The 17869-nt window shown below is 53.5% G+C and overlaps 1 protein-coding gene and 1 long non-coding RNA gene across 2 annotated transcripts in view; one reads left to right on the plus strand and one right to left on the minus strand.

The window, feature by feature from the left end:
* Window positions 1-2061: 2061 nt before the first annotated feature.
* Window positions 2062-16394, minus strand: TRIM8 (tripartite motif containing 8). The gene is made up of 6 exons (XM_074233817.1): window positions 15733-16394; window positions 4185-4280; window positions 3576-3809; window positions 3223-3254; window positions 2966-3081; window positions 2062-2748 (listed from the first exon to the last, which is right to left on the minus strand). The coding sequence occupies exons 1-6, from the start codon at window positions 16300-16302 to the stop codon at window positions 2141-2143; spliced, it is 1656 nt and encodes a 551-aa protein (XP_074089918.1). The 5' UTR covers window positions 16303-16394; the 3' UTR covers window positions 2062-2140.
* Window positions 15984-17869, plus strand: part of LOC141521346 (uncharacterized) — a 36342-nt gene continuing 34456 nt past the window's right edge. The window contains exon 1 of the long non-coding RNA XR_012477900.1: window positions 15984-16087. This is a non-coding gene — a long non-coding RNA (uncharacterized LOC141521346). The remainder of the gene's footprint in view (window positions 16088-17869) is intronic.

The following is a 17869-nucleotide window of genomic DNA, read 5'->3' on the forward strand; positions in this document are numbered from 1 at the left end:
GGCCAAGAGCCAGACTGCCTGGGTCCTGTCTTACTTAGCCCAGCTGGCCTGGGTGTGTGTCCATCCCCCTACCCCCCACCCCAGGGCCTCACAAATCTGGGTCCAGCCCTGAGGCCTGTACTGAGTCAGGTCCTAAAGAAGCCCCAGGAGGATGAGAGGATCACAACTGCTCTGGCCAAAGACCAGTGAGGGAAAGAGCAGGAGAGGAGGGAATAAGGGCTGGGGTGGACTGAGTCAGAGCAGTCCAGGTCAGCCCTGGACAAGAGGCTTTCTCTGGGCCCAGGGCCTGTCTGGACAAACTACGAAGCTCAGAGTCCAGTAGTACTCAGATTTTCAGTCTAGCTAGCAGGCCCTGTAGCTTCTTTTTCCCATTTTTTTTTTTGGTGGAGGAGGGGGAGAAAGATTGATCGATGTGTTGAATGGCAGGGAGAGGTCAAGCTGTTTCCAGATATATTTAGACTGTAGCACTAACACCTGCCAAACCTGAGAGCTTCTGGCCTCCATCTTGTAGCAATGTACAGGTAGAGACAGCTTTCCCCCCTCTTCTTCCAACCAAAAGTAACTGAAATAAGGACAAAAAGGAAGTGAGATTTCACAGAATCCCTGAACTGGAGGTGACAAGCTTTCATCCAACACCTATGAGAAAATGACAGAGATGCCCATGACTTCCTGAGGCTGTCCATTCTATTTTCTTTGTCCCAATAAGAAATCATACATTCTCTTACCTCTGATAGGCACAGAATGAGGGCTCTCTTTTTTTGGAGTACTGATGGGGGGAGGAGGAGGTGGTAAGTAAGTAGGGAGGGAAAGAATGGCGTTTATTTAGTGATTAAATTTATGTGATCCATGGGATCATCCACCATGATAATCCCCTTATTTTAGAGATGAGGAAGCTGGGGCATAGAGAAGGTAAGGTGATTTGTCCAAGGTCAAACACTGAATAGCTGCCAGAATCAGGAAGCCCTCCCTAGAATCATGGTCTACAGATTCCCATTGGTTCCTTTCACTTGGCCAATTTTTTTTTAAAGCCCTTTTAAGTTATTGACTTTTAAAACTAGATTTCTCTAGTCTGATTGGCGAGTTCTAAGAAGTATACTGAACGGCCAGCAGCCTTCAAATTGGCCTCTCTCCCCATTCCAAACTTCCCTTCTCTCCCCAGCCCACCCCAGCCCACCTAGGGAGTCCCAAAGTAAAGGAGGAGGCTGGTGGGCCTGGGGCGTTAGGAGGAGCAGTCAAAGAAGTCTGCCATCACGTTTATTAGAAGGTTGGATTTGGGTGTGTGCTCTAAAACGGGTTACAGAATAAATACCTGTGCCTTTAGAACAGGAAGTCCACGTTTTATACAAAGTGCTCATTACAGGAAGTTGCAGCGTCAAAATCCAGGAAAGGAGTGAGAGCAGGACAGCCCTGTCCCCATCCCCCCAAGATCTCAACTAGGCCTCTCTCGATATTATTGGTATTTGTCATCGTTATCAGAGTCCAGGCCTGTGGTCAGAGTCCCTTCCTCTCCCCTGGCCAGGGCATTGGAGGGCTCCTGTTATTTCATCATGTCCATAGAGCCTGCTCTGTGCTCAGAAGATGCCAAAAGCAGTGTGAGAGGTGGCCTTTGAACTCAGGGAAAGGGAAGGGAAAAAAATCATTCTTGACTTAAAAAAATATTCAACAAAAAACACACACAATCTACGGGGTCATCTCTTACTGAATCAGTGATTGACCTTCCCCAAAGAAATCGAAGGTAGAATCAGCCCAGCAGGCACCAGCCCCTCCAGCCACAAGCCGGGCTGGGGGTGAGGGGGTGAAGGGAGGGCACCACAGATCCTTCCAGCGGAGGGGGGGCCCAAGGAAGAAGGGTAAGGAGGGGAATAGAGAAACAGAGACAGAGAGACACACCCCTCCTGGAGTGAGGCACCTTTGAAGCTAGAGAGCCCCAGCCCCGACCCCCAAGTCCAGTCATCTTCTTGGCTTCCAGCAAATTTGTATAAAACCCCTCCCCCCAGAAAATGAAAATAAAAATTGAAAGAAAATGGGAGGAGGGGGAGAGAAGCCATCAAAAGAAAAGAGGAAGAATAGGAGCTGTATAATTGAGAGGCTGACTGGGGGGGCCCAACAGCCCCTCCAGCCCCCCCACCTAGCCCCGGTGTTAACTTGTGACGTAGTGTTTGGTGGACGGCTGGCCGTACACCCTGTAGAAATCCTGGTGTCCAGGCTGTTGGGAGGCATCTATCCAGTCTCTGACAGCCAGGCCTGGGAGTGACTGCGGGACGGAGGGGGCCGGTGGGAGCGGGTGTGAGTACTCCTGGGAGGGAACTGTCCAGGGGAAATGGCCAGAACGGGGGTAGGGCTGGTGGCTGCCATGGTTCGACACGGAGGAACAGTAACAGTTGTCCACGGAGCAGACGAGGATCTTGCGGCCCCCATACTGAGGCAGCACAGGCTGCTGAGGAGCGCTGCTGTTGGGGTAGTGCGAGGGAGTGAACACCGAACTTGAATGGACGGGCTGTGCCCCACCGGGCAGGGCCACCAGGTGCTGAGTGGAACTACAGGGTCCCAGCTGGCTTGACTGGCCCTCCCCGGCGGAGGCCGGCTGGCCCACGAACTGGCTGCCTACAGGGCCCGCTGGGGACTCCAGGAAGCTGGCCTCCGGAAAGGCCGTTTGGTGCTTTCGCTTCTCTGCCCCGGAACCACTGTTCACACCACATGGGTACAGGGGGACCGTCTGCAAAAAGGGCACCGGGGTGCTAAATGGGCCTGGGGAAGAAAATACAGAGGTTAGCAGTCATTTCAAGGGTGGGAGGAGTCACAGAGAAAGGTCCACAGTCATCTGTAAGAGTCTGAGTCCAAGGTTCCTGGAGCAGCAGGCTCAGACCTGGAGAAGGGACCAGTGGGAAGGCCCTCTGAATCCTCAGGGAGAGTGGGGTCCCACCAACACTGTTGCCTGGCCACAGCTTCAGGGGACCTTCCTTACCTTCCAGCAGTTTCCTCAGCTGCTTTTCTTTCTTGGAGATCTCATTCAGGAACAGCTTGGAGTTGAGATGGCCTATTTTGGGAGGGGAGAGGCTGCCCCCAGTGCAGCTCTGAGTCCTGGAGGGGAGGAAGGGGAGAACATGGGTATCTGGGTATCTCACCCCACCTGGAACCTAGTTATCCCCAGATTTCTAGCTTTGAAAGGAGCCCCCCCCCTACTTCCATTCCTGGTCCCTGGAAACAAGAACATGTACTTACCTATCCATTAGGATCTTCACAGACTTGGTGTTCTAGAGAGTTTAAAAAAAAAAAAAGTGGGACAAGGGAAAACTGCAAGAGTTAAGAAAACTTGAATTCCAATCTAGTCTCAGCCAGTTACAGGCTGTGCGACCCTGGGCATGTCACTCAACCTCTGTTTGTCCATTTCCTCAACTATAAAATAACCACTCCTGCTCTGAAGGGTTCAGCACCATGTCTGGTCATAGATGCTCTTTTTGTGGGTATCTGTATAAATCTGCCCACATTCTGGGGTCTGTGGACCCTATATCCAGCTAACTTTCTGTGGCACCGCACCCCCCCCGGGTGCTCCCTGAGCCTTCCCCTGCCCCCACCTTCATGAAGCTGATGTCCTCCGTCTTGTCAAAGACAAGCTGCACAGAGCTGAGCAGTTTCTTGGCCTCCTGCATGCGCTCCGTGAGGTGCAGGGCCTGTGCTGCATTCTCATTGCAGAACTTGGCCTGGGCCTTGTCCAGGATCTCCATGCTCTGCCGCAGGTCCTCATCTAGCAGCTGGTGCAGCTTCTCATACTGCAGTCTCACCTCGTCCTTCAGCTGGCTCACCTTCTCCTGCAGCCAAAGACAGAGAGATCCCAGCTCAGAGTGGAGGCCAGTCTGTACTCTGTCAAACTCCAAGGTATAGCTCAAGATTCCCCTCTCCTGGAAAGCCTCCTCAGAAGCATGAATGGTCCAATAAATTTTCCCTTCTATCCCATCCTGTCTTGTCCTAGCTGTTCCCACATGCCTGTCTATGGGTAAAGACAGAACCTCCATCTTCCACAGTAGAAAGGAGGAGCTCAGACAAAACTGCAGGCTGGGAGAGAGGCAGTTCCCTGCACCTTCCACCTTCCCACCCCACTTCACCTTGTTCTAATGGTCTATAAGGTGACCAAAACCCTGTCCTGGCTAGTCCCCTAAGGGTGACTGGTCATCCACCTGGCGTACCTCCACCAGCCGCTTATCAGACTCCAGTTTGTAGAGCTGGTCCTCAATGTCCTGCTCCCGTTCCTCAAGCCGGTCTTGTTGCTTCATGAGCATTTTCTGTAAGGGGAAAAGTGCACAGGGAGGGAGAACAATGTCACTTGAGGAAGGAGGGACAATCCTCCAGGAGAGAAGTGGAAGCCACAGCTTCCTTTCACAAGGGACTCTGTATTCTCTCCTGTACCCCTTCTTCCACACTTGGGCAGGACAGGACATCAGCTGCCTCCAGAGTCTCAAGGAATCCCTGTGCTCAACTTCCAACCTTAGCCTATTTCTTCCATCCTGATGATCTGGATAAGGTCTTCCATACCTACCCATATCCAGATAATCTTCAAGAGGGGAGGGAGGGAGAGGGCAAGAAGAAGGATAAGAGAGAGGATGAGCAGGACAGCAAGATCAAGAGAGAGGAAATATTAAAGAATACAATTTGGTCCAACTATCAATAGGTGAGAAACGGACTCCAGAGAAGAGACTCACCCAACGTCATTTGAGCAAAACTGGAAACAGAGCACCCTGCCTCCAAACCCAGTATACTTTCCTTGACACCATGTTTCTATCATTTCCCAAAGCACCAGGCAGAACAGAAAACCCCCCACCCAAGACTCCAGCTATAGCTTTGGCTCCAGTTCTGCTCCACACTGAGCTTCCTCCAGCCCCCCCCCCCACCCCCACTGCTCTCCAAGGCTCTCCTCTCTCTTGGTCTCAGTAGCCTGTGGTTCTTGGCCCCATCCTGTCCCTCCCAGCTTCTTTCTCAGTCAGCCTTCTGCTGAGGAAGAGAGCATGGGAATGAGAACCCCAACCTTCCTCTTAGACTCAAATAAGTCATGGGACTTTGTGTATGCCTAGCACCCCCAAGCCACACATCTCTCTCCCCCACTGAGTGTGGCCAGATCATTTGCCCTAGAAGTTTTTATCATTCCATTTGTTTCTCAAGAACCTTCAAAGATTCCCCATTACCTCCATGATAAAATTCAAACTTGCCTGCCTGGAATTCAAGACTAAACAATCAAAACATACCCTTCTTTCTGGATAGAGTACAGGCACTGGAGTCACGAGTTCAAATCCGTCCTCAGACACTTAATAATTACCTAGTTGTGTGATCTTGGGCAAGTCAGTTAAACTCATTGACTTGAAAAAATTTTTTAAAAAAGGTCCTGTAATGGTTCCTCCTCCTATATCCCCCTCCCTAAGATCTAAACACAAGGAATAGGCACATAGTAGTGGGTCAGCAGGCACTGGTTCAATGAATCACTTCAGAAGGGCAGGTGAGAATCTGCAGGCAGGCACAGATGCCTTAAAGTCTTTCTCACTCACAATCTAGTCCAATGGTAAAAAACTTAAACAGAAACAGTCTAAGAGGATCTCTTCAAGCTACCTACTGACTTAGAAAACCTCATATTAGCATTATATATGTTCTCCTGAATTTTTATTTATTCTGCTAAATATTTCCCAATTACATTCAGGAGCACTCAGGAGTGTCACAGGTCCACGAGTTTTGCTGCAAGAAGTTGCTTTATATTTTCTTCTGCCTCAGATTTCCAGTTCTAGATTGGACTGATCCTGTTACCAGGGAAACTCTCTCTCTCTCCTTCCCTGACAGAGTCTGGGGTTAGGAGGTAGAGGAAGAATAGCTGCCAACTCAGTCTCTCAAGATGCTTTTTGACCCATCCCCATCCCAAGCTCTTTTTACAAATAAAAATCTAGGAAGGTGAAGAGATTCTGGGACCTGGGCAGCCCTTATAGACTATCTAGATGCAAGACTAATGACTTTTTTAAAATGCCAAAAATTCCATCATCTAGTGAGGCCTAGTGACTTCTCAGAATCAAGATTTGTTGCCTATGTTCATAATGGAAAGAAAATACTAAGTTTCAATTAGAGGTCAGTGAAAAAAGGTATTAATCCCCCCCCCCATCCCAGGTTCTTGGGCTCCCTTAAATCTGTCCACAGACTTCCTTAACCTGACCCCCAGGTTTGTGTCTTGATCTGACACTCCCCCCCCCATTTTGTAGATGAGAAAACTGAGGCCCAGAGAAAGGAAGCTGTCACTCAGAGAAAGGAAGGATTGAGACCAGAATCCTCAGAAGTGGAGGGGTTCCCAGAGGCCAGTCAATCTAGTTAGCTGTAAACCAACCATTCATATAACAGAAAGAGAAATTCCATTTGATGTAAGATCTTGGTTCAGTTACTTTCATTCTGGATGACCTTGGGCAAGTCACTTAACTTCTCTCTAGATATCAGTTTCCCCAACTGTTAAATGAAGGGACTGGATTAGATGAGGTCTAAAGGTCTATTCCAATTTTAAAATCTATGATCCTAAGTAGTCTTGCTTCCAAGATCAAAACTATTTCAATTCACTTACAAACTACCAAATAAGCAACTCAAAATAATCGGCCCCTCCACTACCAACTCCCCCTCCCCCTCCTATCCCCCCATTAAAAAGGAATCAAGTGACAATTCCCTAAATCCTGGACTGGCCTCCTCCATGTTACAGATGGGATAAGTGAGGCTAGTGAGAAACCAAAAGAAATCTATACTAGGAAACAGTTAAGATGAAGACTAGGTTTGCTTTTCAACTCTGAGCTTTGAAGGGTCCTGACCCAGGCTAGAAGGAAGGAGCTGAACTCTCTCAGGGCCAGCTGCCTGAGTTGACCCTCATTGTGTCTTCTTTCAGAACCCAACTCCAGCCATTCCCTGCCCCCATACCATGCAAAGTGGACACTGCTACTGGCCTATGGGTCAGATCCCAAGAATACAACTTGAGAAAAGGGAGGGAAGTGGGGGATCAAGCTTTTCCCAAAGCCTTGTAAAGGCTGTCCAGAAAGAGGGAGAGAAACAGGATTATCAGGGCTCAGGCCTGGCTCACACATAGACCTAGGTAAAGATTTTCTATAGGCCCCTAGGGCTGCAGTGGGGGGAGAGGGGGCCCCAAGAGGAGGAGGCCCAGGACTTCCCCCTCCCGACCCCCCACGGGAACAATGAGCCTTTTCTTCTAGAGGGGACCTTTGGCCCACAAACTCCTACTCACCAGGGCCCCTAGCCCAGCATCCTCCCCCAGCCTCAGGTCAGTCATGGGGAGGGAGAGGCACAGGAAGGCCAGAGCCCTGGCTACTGCTGCCATAATAATCTCCACCCCCACCCTAATCCTGCCCCCCAACAGTCAATTACTCTGACTAAAACCCCCTAACCCTTGTACATGTGGCTGCATGGGACCAGCCTTATAACCTCCCCTACTTTGCAGCTACTTCCTCAGCAGATGGTGGTGGTGGTGGGGATGGGACAATGGGGCACTCAGGGTAGAGTAAGACTAAACACCCTAATTCTTGGCCCAAGTTTCTCTTCACATTGAACCAGGACCACCCTTCACAGTTGTTTCTCCATACTGCCCAACATTTGGCCTTCTGACTCCAATTTGGGGAGCTACCTGTTTGCACCCCCACCTCTGCCCAACCTGGATCTCCTTCCCTTATAGGGACCACCTTCCCAGAGTTTCAAGGATTCCTAGAATATAAACAAGCAAGACCCAATGTTCTATTTTCCTAGAATTTTCTTTGGAAGTCACCCCTGCCATTGGTTAGCCTCCATTTTTGACCCTTTCTAAGGGGGGGTGGGGCAGAGGTGGGAATCAAAGCTCTGGTCAAAGGGTCATTTCAGGGAATGAACCTAGGAAGTTCATACAGATAAAAGTCATATCATGCTACAACAGGAAGGGACCTTGGGAGCCTCTCTGTATAATTCACTGGCTCCTTTATTCCACCAGACTGCCCTAGCCAGAGAGAACTAAGGATAGAACAAGGACAAAAGCCCAGTAGAAGAAATGAGAGGGCCCCTGAGAGGGGGAAACAGGGTTTTTCCTTCCAAGCAAGTCATCCCTGGGCAGAGGAGAACCTCCTCTCTACCCTAACTTCCTACTTGAGCAGCTCAAACCAAAGATTTGCTTTGGCGAGTTTCTCCCTAAGCTTAAGTCCTTCCAAATTTGAGGTTAGGTATAAAGGTTTGGGATCTTTGGGATCTCTGGGATCTTGAAACCTCTTTAAGATAGTGTTCTTTTCCCTTGTCCTACCTTGAATTTCCTGGGGTTGGACAGGCCACTTTGCTGATGGTATCACATGGTGGGTGTGATACACTACACTTATATCATGGTCACAAGCCAGTGGGTATGGGGAGAGAGAGAGAGAGAGACAGAGACAGACAGACACTGCACAGTGCCATGAAAACATTAGACTAGGAGTCAGGAGACCTGGATTTTAGCCCCAGCTCTTCTGCTAACTTGCTGTGTGACCTAGAAGAAGTCACATCACTTCTCTGGGGCTCGGTTTCCTCATATGTAAAATGGAGTTGAACTCCAAGTCATTCTGTGCTGATCAAGCAAGAGAGTGTCTGACAATGTCTTTTGCTTCATAAACACACATATCTAAGAAGTTAGTATTAAACTGTTCCCTCACCTATACTTCCTGACTCTAGAGACAGTGAAGAGCATCTTGCTTAAGAAGGCTCAGAAATAGGGGTAGCTAGGTGGCACAGTGGATAAAGCACCAGCCCTGGAGTCAGGAGTACCTGGGTTCAAATCTGGTCTCAGACACTTAATAATTACCTAGCCGTGTGGCCTTGGGCAAGCCACTTAAGCCCGTTTGCCTTGCAAAAACCTAAAAAAACAAAACAAAAAAACAAAACAAGAAGGCACAGAAAGGAAGGCTAATTAGGGGACATTTATTCAGCATGCTCCAGTGTGCCAGGTTAGAAATACAGGAAAGAAAGCAAAATGGTCCCTGTCCTCAACCCTCAAAAGAGATTCAGGCTGTGCTCTGCTCTAAACCACTTGGTCCTCCAAGCAGCTTTTTCTGTAACATTTCTCCACTCGAGGCTGGGGCAGGAATTCTGCCCCTTTGGTCTCTGCCATACCTAACTCTAGGGTAAACCAACAGAACTCACTTTTGAGGAAGAGGATATATATATCTTTCTACCCCCAAGGCTTCACACCCCTCATTTTCCAAATTAGCCAGGGCCAGGTGACTAGGGAATGAGAAGCAACCTGGGTCTTCCAGCTCTGCCTTCACTTACCTCAGGAAGGGAGGAGGGGACAGGCCTGTGTGGTGAGGGTCAGTCCTGGGGAGGTGGGACAGCTGAGGGTACTTGTCAAAGGGCTCTTGCAGGGGAAGAGCTTTAGCAGTGTTAAGACAGACTTTCTCTCTCTTAAATCTAATAGTGAGCTCCCCTAGGCAAGGGCCAGGCACATGGGAAGGGGCTTAACTGGCAGATTTTCAGAGATCAGCAGGCTGTTCCAAACTGTCTTCCTTTATCCTTAAGTAGAACCTTCCTGAACTAGACTCTCCAGCCTGGGGCTTCCAGCTGCCTCTCTCAGATCCCTGCCCCTTGACCCACGACCAAAAGACCCTAAGCACCTGGGGTCTCTTTGCCAAGCAGGATTGGGCAAACTCAAACTCCCAAGTCTTATTCCTAAAGCACAGTTCTAATATTATTATTCTGCTCAAAAACTTTCAATGGCTCCTCATTACCTATAAATTGGGTTCAAATTTTTTGAACTGGTATTCAAGGCTCTTTCCCCATTGACTGACCTCAGCCCTGAGTTAAACAGCTTTTCTTCACATTTTAGTTAGTACTGTCCAACTCAAATAACAATGGGGAGCACTAAGCTATAGAGAAAAATCCCTATAGACTGATTTAAAATGTAATGTTTTACTGTGTTTTTAGTATTTTGTTAAATATTTCCCAATTATATTTTAATCTGGATTGGAGAGCACCTCTCTGCTCTAGCTTACAATCTAACCAAAGTTAACTATTTTCATTGCACCTGACCTCCATGCCTTTGTTCATCCCTATCTTCCACACCCACAATAATCTTCCCCATAATTTCACATATTGCAATCTTTTCGACCCCTTGGGGGCCCAGTTCAGAGGTCCCCCTTCCCTAAAGCCCTGCTCCCTCCTCTGAGTCCTCAGACCTTCCTTTCTCCTCAAACTGACTACATACCTGTGTCAGCATTCTTTGTATTCCAAGTATTACTAGGCTTTATTCCTCTTTGTAGTGGCCCCCAACCTCCATATACACACAAAAAGGTTCCAGTTCATAGCAGATAACACAAGAAATGATTGTTGAAGGAAATGGAACTTTCCTGCCACCAGCAAGGACCCCAGGTTTTTCCAGGAAGCATGACAGAATGGCAAGACAAGTGGGCTTCTACAGATTCTCCAGCCCTCCAAACCGCCTCCTTCAGCTAAGCCCCAAATGGCTCTGCCAGGCGCTTCCCCTCCCCCCCCCCCCCCCCCGCCTTCCCACCTTCTGGGGCTAGTCTGGGTTCAGGGTAAATCTGCCTGCCACCCACACTCAGGTTCCCTTGGGAGCCTCCCCCCCACCCCCCAGCTTTTGAGTTGCTGCAGGAGTTTGTCTGCTGACAGTTGAGATGCCTGCTGAAGGTCTTTGCTATGGGACACTGGGGCTATATAAAAGTTAATAAATAATAATAATAAAAAGCCTCAAGTCAACCTTGAGGAGAAGCAAGGTCAGGAGGGAAATGGGGCCCCAGGGGCTGCCAAGCCAGCAGCGAGTTTGCAAACAAGCCCCGGACTTCAGAACCGGAAGGGGTGGGAGGCAGCAGGGCCCAGGCCTGGCAAGGTAAACAAAATCACCAGTTCCTTCCAGAGCTCCCCTACCCCCCACCTAAGCTTCCTACCCCCCCCCACCTCTTTTCAGTATCCCCTGGGACAACCCCTCCCCCTTTGGGGAGGGGAGCTCTCAGCAGCTTTAGGTTTCACAAACTCTGGCAAAGCTCTCCACCCGCCCACCCCCCACTTCCCCAAACCCTCCCACAGACAGCCCCAGAGTAGGAGGCAGGTAATGAGGGGCAAAGACACCCAGAGCCTGGACCTGCCTGAGAGACAAGGAGCCGGTTTCCCAGCTGCAGAGCGGAATTAGCTTCTGCCACGCAGAGTGCAGGCTCTGGGGCAGGCAAACAAAGAGGCAGAGAGAAAGCCCCCCTTTGTCTGAGCCTGAATGCCAGCCCGGCCGGGAAGGCTTTCAAAGAGCCAGCCATCAAGCTGGCCGGGCTGGGCCCACAGCGGGGCCTCTGGGGCTGGCCTTAACCCCCTTTTCCAGATCCCCAACCCCCTCCCCCCCATTTCCAGTGACATATAGTCTCTCCTTTAACATCCTCCATAAATTTAGTCTTCAGGGAATCTTCTTCCCTCCCCTTTATCTATCTATCCCTCACTGGAGAAGATCCAGGTCCACAAAGTCACAGACAACACAACCTCACACATATCATATAGATATACAAAATATCAAAGTCACACACATCGAACAGTCTCACAGAGACAGCAACACACACACACACACACACACACTCTCAGATAGATTTCCATAGGAAGCATGTGGATGTGGAACTGGGGTAAGGATATGACAGACCCACATGCTGGATCAGCATGATGTGATAGGGGGAAATGAGAGTGCTTGTGTTTTATGTGTTATTGGTTGTATTTGTTGTAGAGTCTTAGGACTCAGCTACCAGCTTCTTTCTTGTTCTAAAAAGGGGAAGGTGGGATGTCAAACATTCAAAAAAAGGACTAGCAGAAGGAAGGAGGTATGAAGCATTCTCCTGAGGCACCCAACTCCTTACCAGTCCAAGGCCTCCAGGCCTTCAGTTTTAGGTAGGGCCCAGGAGGGAGCACTATGGGTGAAGGAGCCTGGGAAAACCAAGCCTCTTCAGCCACCCTCCTGTCACCATTGTCTGGGGTAGCTAGGGGCCCAGGGATGGGGTGGAGGCTAACCACTTTTGCTTCCCCACCCAGAGTTACTACCTCCCTCCCTTAAGAAGAGGGAAGGGAGCCGGGAGATCAGATGGGAAAAAGGAGTTGTCTTCATTCCCTCCTACTCCCTCCATTAAAGCAGGCTGTGCAAGGACCTTTCCTCCCCCAACTTCATCATGAGCTGGGCTTGGCAACCCCTGCACTTTCCCACCTGAATCCTCCTCACTCCCAAGTGCTGAGGAAAGCAATTCAGGCAGGAACAAACCTCCCCCTGCCCCCCTCCCCCCAGGTCCTGTCTCCGCCCAGCAGGCAGAAGGCTCAGTGCCCATGACCACCCAGGGAGACAGGAGCAGGAAGGGAAACCCAGGGCTTTCTCCCAAGCCCCCAGGGCAGTGTGTGTGGGGTGGGTGTTCTTTCTCCCCACTTAGCCACAAACTTCAAACCAAAGAAAAGATCCAGGACAGCAGCCTACCTGTGCCTAAACCTAGAAGAGTATTACACCCCCACCCTCAAGAAACATTCAAGCAAGAGAAAAACGGAGGGGCAGGATCTGGGGCACGGGTTAGATATTCCAAATCAGGTGAGAACCCCGCCTTACTCTAGAGATTCTCCAAATACTTACTGGGATTTTCACCTAGTACTGGGAGTACCCCAGAATTATGTAGCAATAGAATAATATGAAAAATTCTAAGGACAACCAGACACACAGAAATGGGAATATATCATTCTCTCTAGCTCTGCCCTCCCTCCAAGCAAATTCCTTTATCTCAGCAAAGGGCAGAGCAGAGACTAGAACCCTCGGTAGATGCCTTTCACCAATATCCAGACCCCTCCCCCTCCCTTCCTCTAGTCCTTCTCTATAAATGTGACCCCCATCCTTTAAATCTGGCCTCAGGGAAAGCAGCACCATTCCCGGATCCTGGTGGAAATCCCCCCCACTAACCCAAAATCCGGTGGGGGGAGGGGGAGATGGAATCAACTGGCCTGGGGCTCAGACCACACCGGATGCCCCACAGGCCATCTATTCCCCACACCCCTAGCAACATCTGGCTCGGAAGCCTAGAAAGAGCCAGTAGATAGTTTGTTCCCAGGGTTCCCTCCCAGCCCAGTCCCAAACTCAAAGTCCAGATTTTAGCCTTCTTCTGGCCTCTTGGGACTCTGTGGCCCCGGGTCAGCTTTCAAAAGGGATAGTGTAAAGATCTGGCATCGGAGGAGGCTTGGAGTAACATCTTCCTCCCTTCTTACCCCCCCATTCTTGCAAAGACCAATTTCCTGTGGCCCCCTCACACCTTATTCCAAGGACTGACAATGGCCCTATTCCCAACCCCCTCCCACTCCAGGCCTGGACTAGGTGGGAAAAGAGGAAGGAAAAGAGGACTAGCATATGGAAGGGAGGTCTAGTAAATGAAAAAAGGTTTCCTATATAAAATGCAGTCATACTCCCAATCAATCAATCAATCAATCTTTTCTCTTTCCCTACCTCCCCCCCCCCTCCTCTGGGTGGCTGGCACAACTTAAGAGAGTTCAAGCCTGTGCCTTCAGGGGGCAGCCCTAACCTAAGGATTTATTGCTATTTCCCGACCCACCCACCCACGACTTCACAGCTAAGCCCACAGCACTAGGAGTTAGATTTTTTTTTTTAAGGAGGGATGCATTTTGTGAAGTGGGTTCCAGATGAAACTGAAGAGGGGGGCCTTCCTGGCCCCATCTAGCTCAACCTGATTCAGGCCAGTTTTCTGAGCCCCCTGGGTCAACAGCTGTATTCAATGTTTCCTGTAGCCAGTCCATTGAGTCTCCATCTTTCCAAATGTATGAATGTGTCTTTTTTTGGGGGGGGGGGATGGGGTATTAAGAGTTAAGGCAGACTACCACCAATTTAAGTCAACCTGACCAGGAATGTTGCTGGTATGCTTTTCTAAAGCTGGGAATGTGAGCAACAGAGAAATAGGAGACAGTAGGTCTAGCTGAAGGTAGGAGAGAAAGAGTGTTGAACAAGAGTCTAGCTAAGGGCCTAGGTTATCACTGATGCAGATGCTCACAAAAATCTGATATCTATGCCCTATGTCTTATTCCTACCAAAGTTTGGTATCTCCTGACTGTCCTCCAGCCCCTCTTCTTTTATTTTCCCAAGAGCCAGTGAGAAGATGCAGGATGACCTTTTAAGAACAGAGAGCCAGGCCACCTGGGGCACCAAGAGAGGGAAGGTTGTGTGAATAGAAGGGACTACTGCAAGAGCAGTCAGGAATCACATGTAGAGACAGTTTTATACAGTCAATTCCTTCACCCCCAATAAAGGTACATACATCTACAGACTATAAAGCAAACAAACCCAAGTTTCCCTCTTCTGAAGCTAGTAACCACTTTACCCCCCATCACCTCCCCATTAAGTCTTTGCAAAGATATCTTGTAAGGGTCTTTCCCCCCTTCTCTTTCTTTCCAAATCTTATTCTACGGCATCTCCACCGCTACATCCCCCATCCATATTCCCCAAGACAGAGCTAGACATTTTGACTTTCCCACAGGCTCTATACTTTTCATCACTAGCTCCCTCTCCCTCTCTCCTAACCCCTTCCAATCTTTATTAATAGCAACTGCAGAAGCCTCTCTGCTCAGGGCCAAGCTAGGGCAGTCAAAAAAGGAGGAAACAGGGTTCCATGGTATGTGTGTGTGTGTGGGGGGGAGACTTCTCACCACATTTTAAAGAGAAACTACTGGCCTGCTCCATGAAAAGAAAGCTGGAGCTGGATCTACAAACTGGAAACTAATCACACATCAATTTTTATTGATCACTGCTTCCCCCCCACATCCATTGGTTTCTTTCTGAAGAGTGAGTCATTCGAACTGGGTTCACACACAGGAAACCACCCCCATTTTGCAGTCATCTGTAGGGCTTTCTCATACCCAGGGCCTCATCTGCCCTCTTTGACCCTGGGTGCCCCTATTCAACAGGGTAGGAGGAGGTGGGGGTCAGGAAAGAATCAATCTCCTTCCCCCATAGCTCAGGCCCCCTCTTTATTATTCACACCCTGGGCCTAGGATTGGGGGCTGGGCCTTCCCACAGAGATGGAATCTTTCCAATTCCCTCCCTCTGCCACGACTCACCCAGACTCCCCCGCCTGGGACTCCCCATATCCCAGGGGAAGCGGGCCATGCGGGGAGGGGGGCAGCGCCCCCCGCCCGGGCCGGCCTCCGGGGCCCGGGCCGCAGCCCAGGAAGGGAGGCATGTGCGGGGGTGACATTGACAGGCCCCGTACAATGGGAGGCGCCGCGGCCGCGATCCGGGAGGGGGGCGGCCCGGGCAGGCGGGGAGCCGCCGGCAGGAACCGGGTTTCCAGGCGGCTCCATCTCAACCCGACCCGAGGTGCCCCCCACCCTCCTGTGCTCCGGAGGCGGCCATCGGGGCGGGCGCCCGGGCTGCCGGGCCGGCCAGAGGCTGCCACCCACATCGCAGCCCGCTGTGCCCCGGCCTCGGGCTGCCCAGCCCTTCTCAGACACACAACTCGGCTCGATTCCTCTTCATCTCCCGGGGAAGATGCCCGGCGAGCCCCACGGGGCTGGCAGCCCTGGAACATGGCTGCCTTTGTTTACTTCCTCGCTGCCCGGGCAGCAGCTCGCCCCCCGCGGGGCAGCGCCGGCTCTCCGGCTGAACACCGCCCCGGTGCGCCCCCTCCCCTCCCCCCGCCCCGGACGTCCCGTTAGGGTGCGGGCCCCGCTCCCCCCCCCACCTCCGGGCCCCGGGGGGGTACTTGCCCGAATCTCATTCCTCCGGATCTCCACGTCGCAGACGGCGTGTCCCTGGTGGGCGCCGCTGTAGTAGCAGCAGTACTGGCACACGGCCACCTGCTCGGCCTCGCAGTGGTACAGGCGGTAGGCGTTGTGCTGCGGGCAGCTCCAGGCCCGCACGTCGTCGGCCTCCACCAGGAGGTGCCCGCGGGCGGTGGAGGGCTGCTGCAGGTGCGTCTGCACGTGGGACTGGCAGCAGGGCGCCTCGCAGCGCAGGCAGACCTTCTGGGCGGGCAGCGGGGGGCCGCGGCGGCAGAACACGCAGTGCAGCGCGGCCGGCGGCTTGTCCACGTGCAGCGCGTTGAACTTCTCCACGATGTTGGTGAGTTTGAGGTTCTTCTCCAGGCCGGGCCGCTGGTTGTAGGCCTGGTTGCACTCGGGGCAGCGGACCAGGCCGCTGTCCTTGGCCCAGGCCTCGCCGATGCAGCCGCGGCAGAAGTTGTGTTTGCAGGGGAGCTGCACGGGCTCCACGAAGACGTGCAGGCAGATGGGGCAGATGAGCTCCTCCTCGAAGCAGTTCTTCCAGTTCTCCGCCATGGCGAAGGAGCCGGGCCCGGGCCGCCGCCGCCGCCCGGGGCCCGGCCTGAGCTTCCTCCCCGCGGCCGGGGACCGGTCCCGGCTAGGAGCGAGGCGGCCGCTAGGGCGAGCTCAGCCGCGCGGCCGCGCCGGGCTTCTCCGGGCAGGGGGCGCCGCGGCCGCCGCCGCCTGGCCGAGTGTGGGGAGCCTTAGCGGGCGGCGCTGGCCGGAGCCGGGGCACGAGCCGGGGACGGGCCCGCCCGAGTCCAAATTCCATCCACGAAGCCGCGGCCGCCGCCTGCGCCTCCCCCGCTCCGCTCGTCCGCCGACATCGGGGCGCGCCCCGCGGCCGCCTCCCCGGGCGCCGCACACTTCCCGTCCTCCCTCTGGCTGCCGGGATTCGGGGCTTCTCGCCGGCCGCCACCCCGAGCTCCCGGCTCCTCCTCCTCTTCCTCCTCCTCCTCCTCCTCCGCCGCCGAGTCCGAGATTCGCGTCCCTTCAAAGAGGAGCCGGAAAGAGCGGCGCCGCGCCCGCGGGCTCGGCTAGGGCCGGACGGGGCCGGCGGGGCCCGGCCGAGCGCCCTGCGTCCGGGCCGGGGCGCTGCCCCGCTCGCTGTCCTCCCGCCGGCGGCTGCCGGGCGCCGGGGCCGAGTCGGGGGCGCCGGGCGCGCGGGGGACAGTCATTCAGATGAAATTCCCGTCCCCGGCCGGAGCTCCCAGCCCTCCTCCTTCCGCCTCCCTCCACCAACAGAAACGGAAGGGGGAGGGCGGGAGGGAGGAGGGACGGCCGGGGGAAGGGAGGGCCGAGGGAGGGGAGGGGAGGGGAGGGGGAGGGGACGGGCGCACCGGGGCTGGGAGGAGGGGACTGGAGGAGGGAGGGGCGGGAAGGGACGACCCCCCTCCTCCCCGAGCCCCCCGAACCGCGGCTCCTCGTGGGCTGGGGGGGTGCCGGAGAGAGGAGGGAAGGGGAAGGCGGAGGAGAAGCCGGGCCGAGCGCCGCGGCCCGGGCCCCCTCGCCTCCGCCCGGCCCCCCCCCCCCACAAGGGCAAAAAACAAAACAAAACCCAATCCCACCCCGCGCGTCTCGGGCGCTGGACAGCGGCGAGAAAAAACAAGGCTTGCTCCAACCAGAAAGGAATCCTCCTCCCGGGCTGCGCCCCCTCCTCCTCCTCGTCGCCCCCGCCCCGCCCCGAGTCCGGGTCCGGGGTCCGGGGGGCGCCGGGCTCGGCGGGCCGGGGCTGGCTCTAGCGCAGTGGGGGCGGGGTGGAGCTGCGGGGAGGGAGGGGACTGGCTGGAGGACAGCGCGGACCCTTCGGGCCGGGCTCCCCGCCCCCGCGCCGCCCACCTTGGAGCTTTTTTTTTTTTTTAAACAAACACAAATAGGCGCCCGGGGGTTGGAAGGCGGCCTTGGCCGCCAGACCCCCGGGTGCTGGCCCGGCCCGAGCCGGCCCGAGCTCGGCCCCCGGGCCCCCGGCCCCGGACCAGGGCCGGGCCCCGCCGCCGCTGCCTTTCCGTTTATCGTCAAATCGGAGGGGGGGAGGAAGAAAGAGGCCCGCCCGCAGCCCCCGCAGCCATCTTGCCGCGTTATT

The sequence above is a fragment of the Macrotis lagotis genome, chromosome 4, assembly GCF_037893015.1.
Source record: "Macrotis lagotis isolate mMagLag1 chromosome 4, bilby.v1.9.chrom.fasta, whole genome shotgun sequence".
Classification (NCBI taxonomy): Eukaryota; Metazoa; Chordata; class Mammalia; order Peramelemorphia; family Peramelidae; genus Macrotis; species Macrotis lagotis.

Excerpts from the sequence above, each read along its gene's own strand:
- TRIM8 (XM_074233817.1), bottom strand. The coding sequence starts at position 16,302 with ATGGCGGAGAACTGGAAGAACTGCTTCGAGGAGGAGCTCATCTGCCCC. Across the intron at positions 3,810-4,184 it reads CTGATAAGCGGCTGGTGGAG|GAGAAGGTGAGCCAGCTGAA; the intron begins GTACGCCAGGTG and ends CTTTGGCTGCAG. Across the intron at positions 3,255-3,575 it reads AGGACATCAGCTTCATGAAG|AACACCAAGTCTGTGAAGAT; the intron begins GTGGGGGCAGGG and ends TAAACTCTCTAG.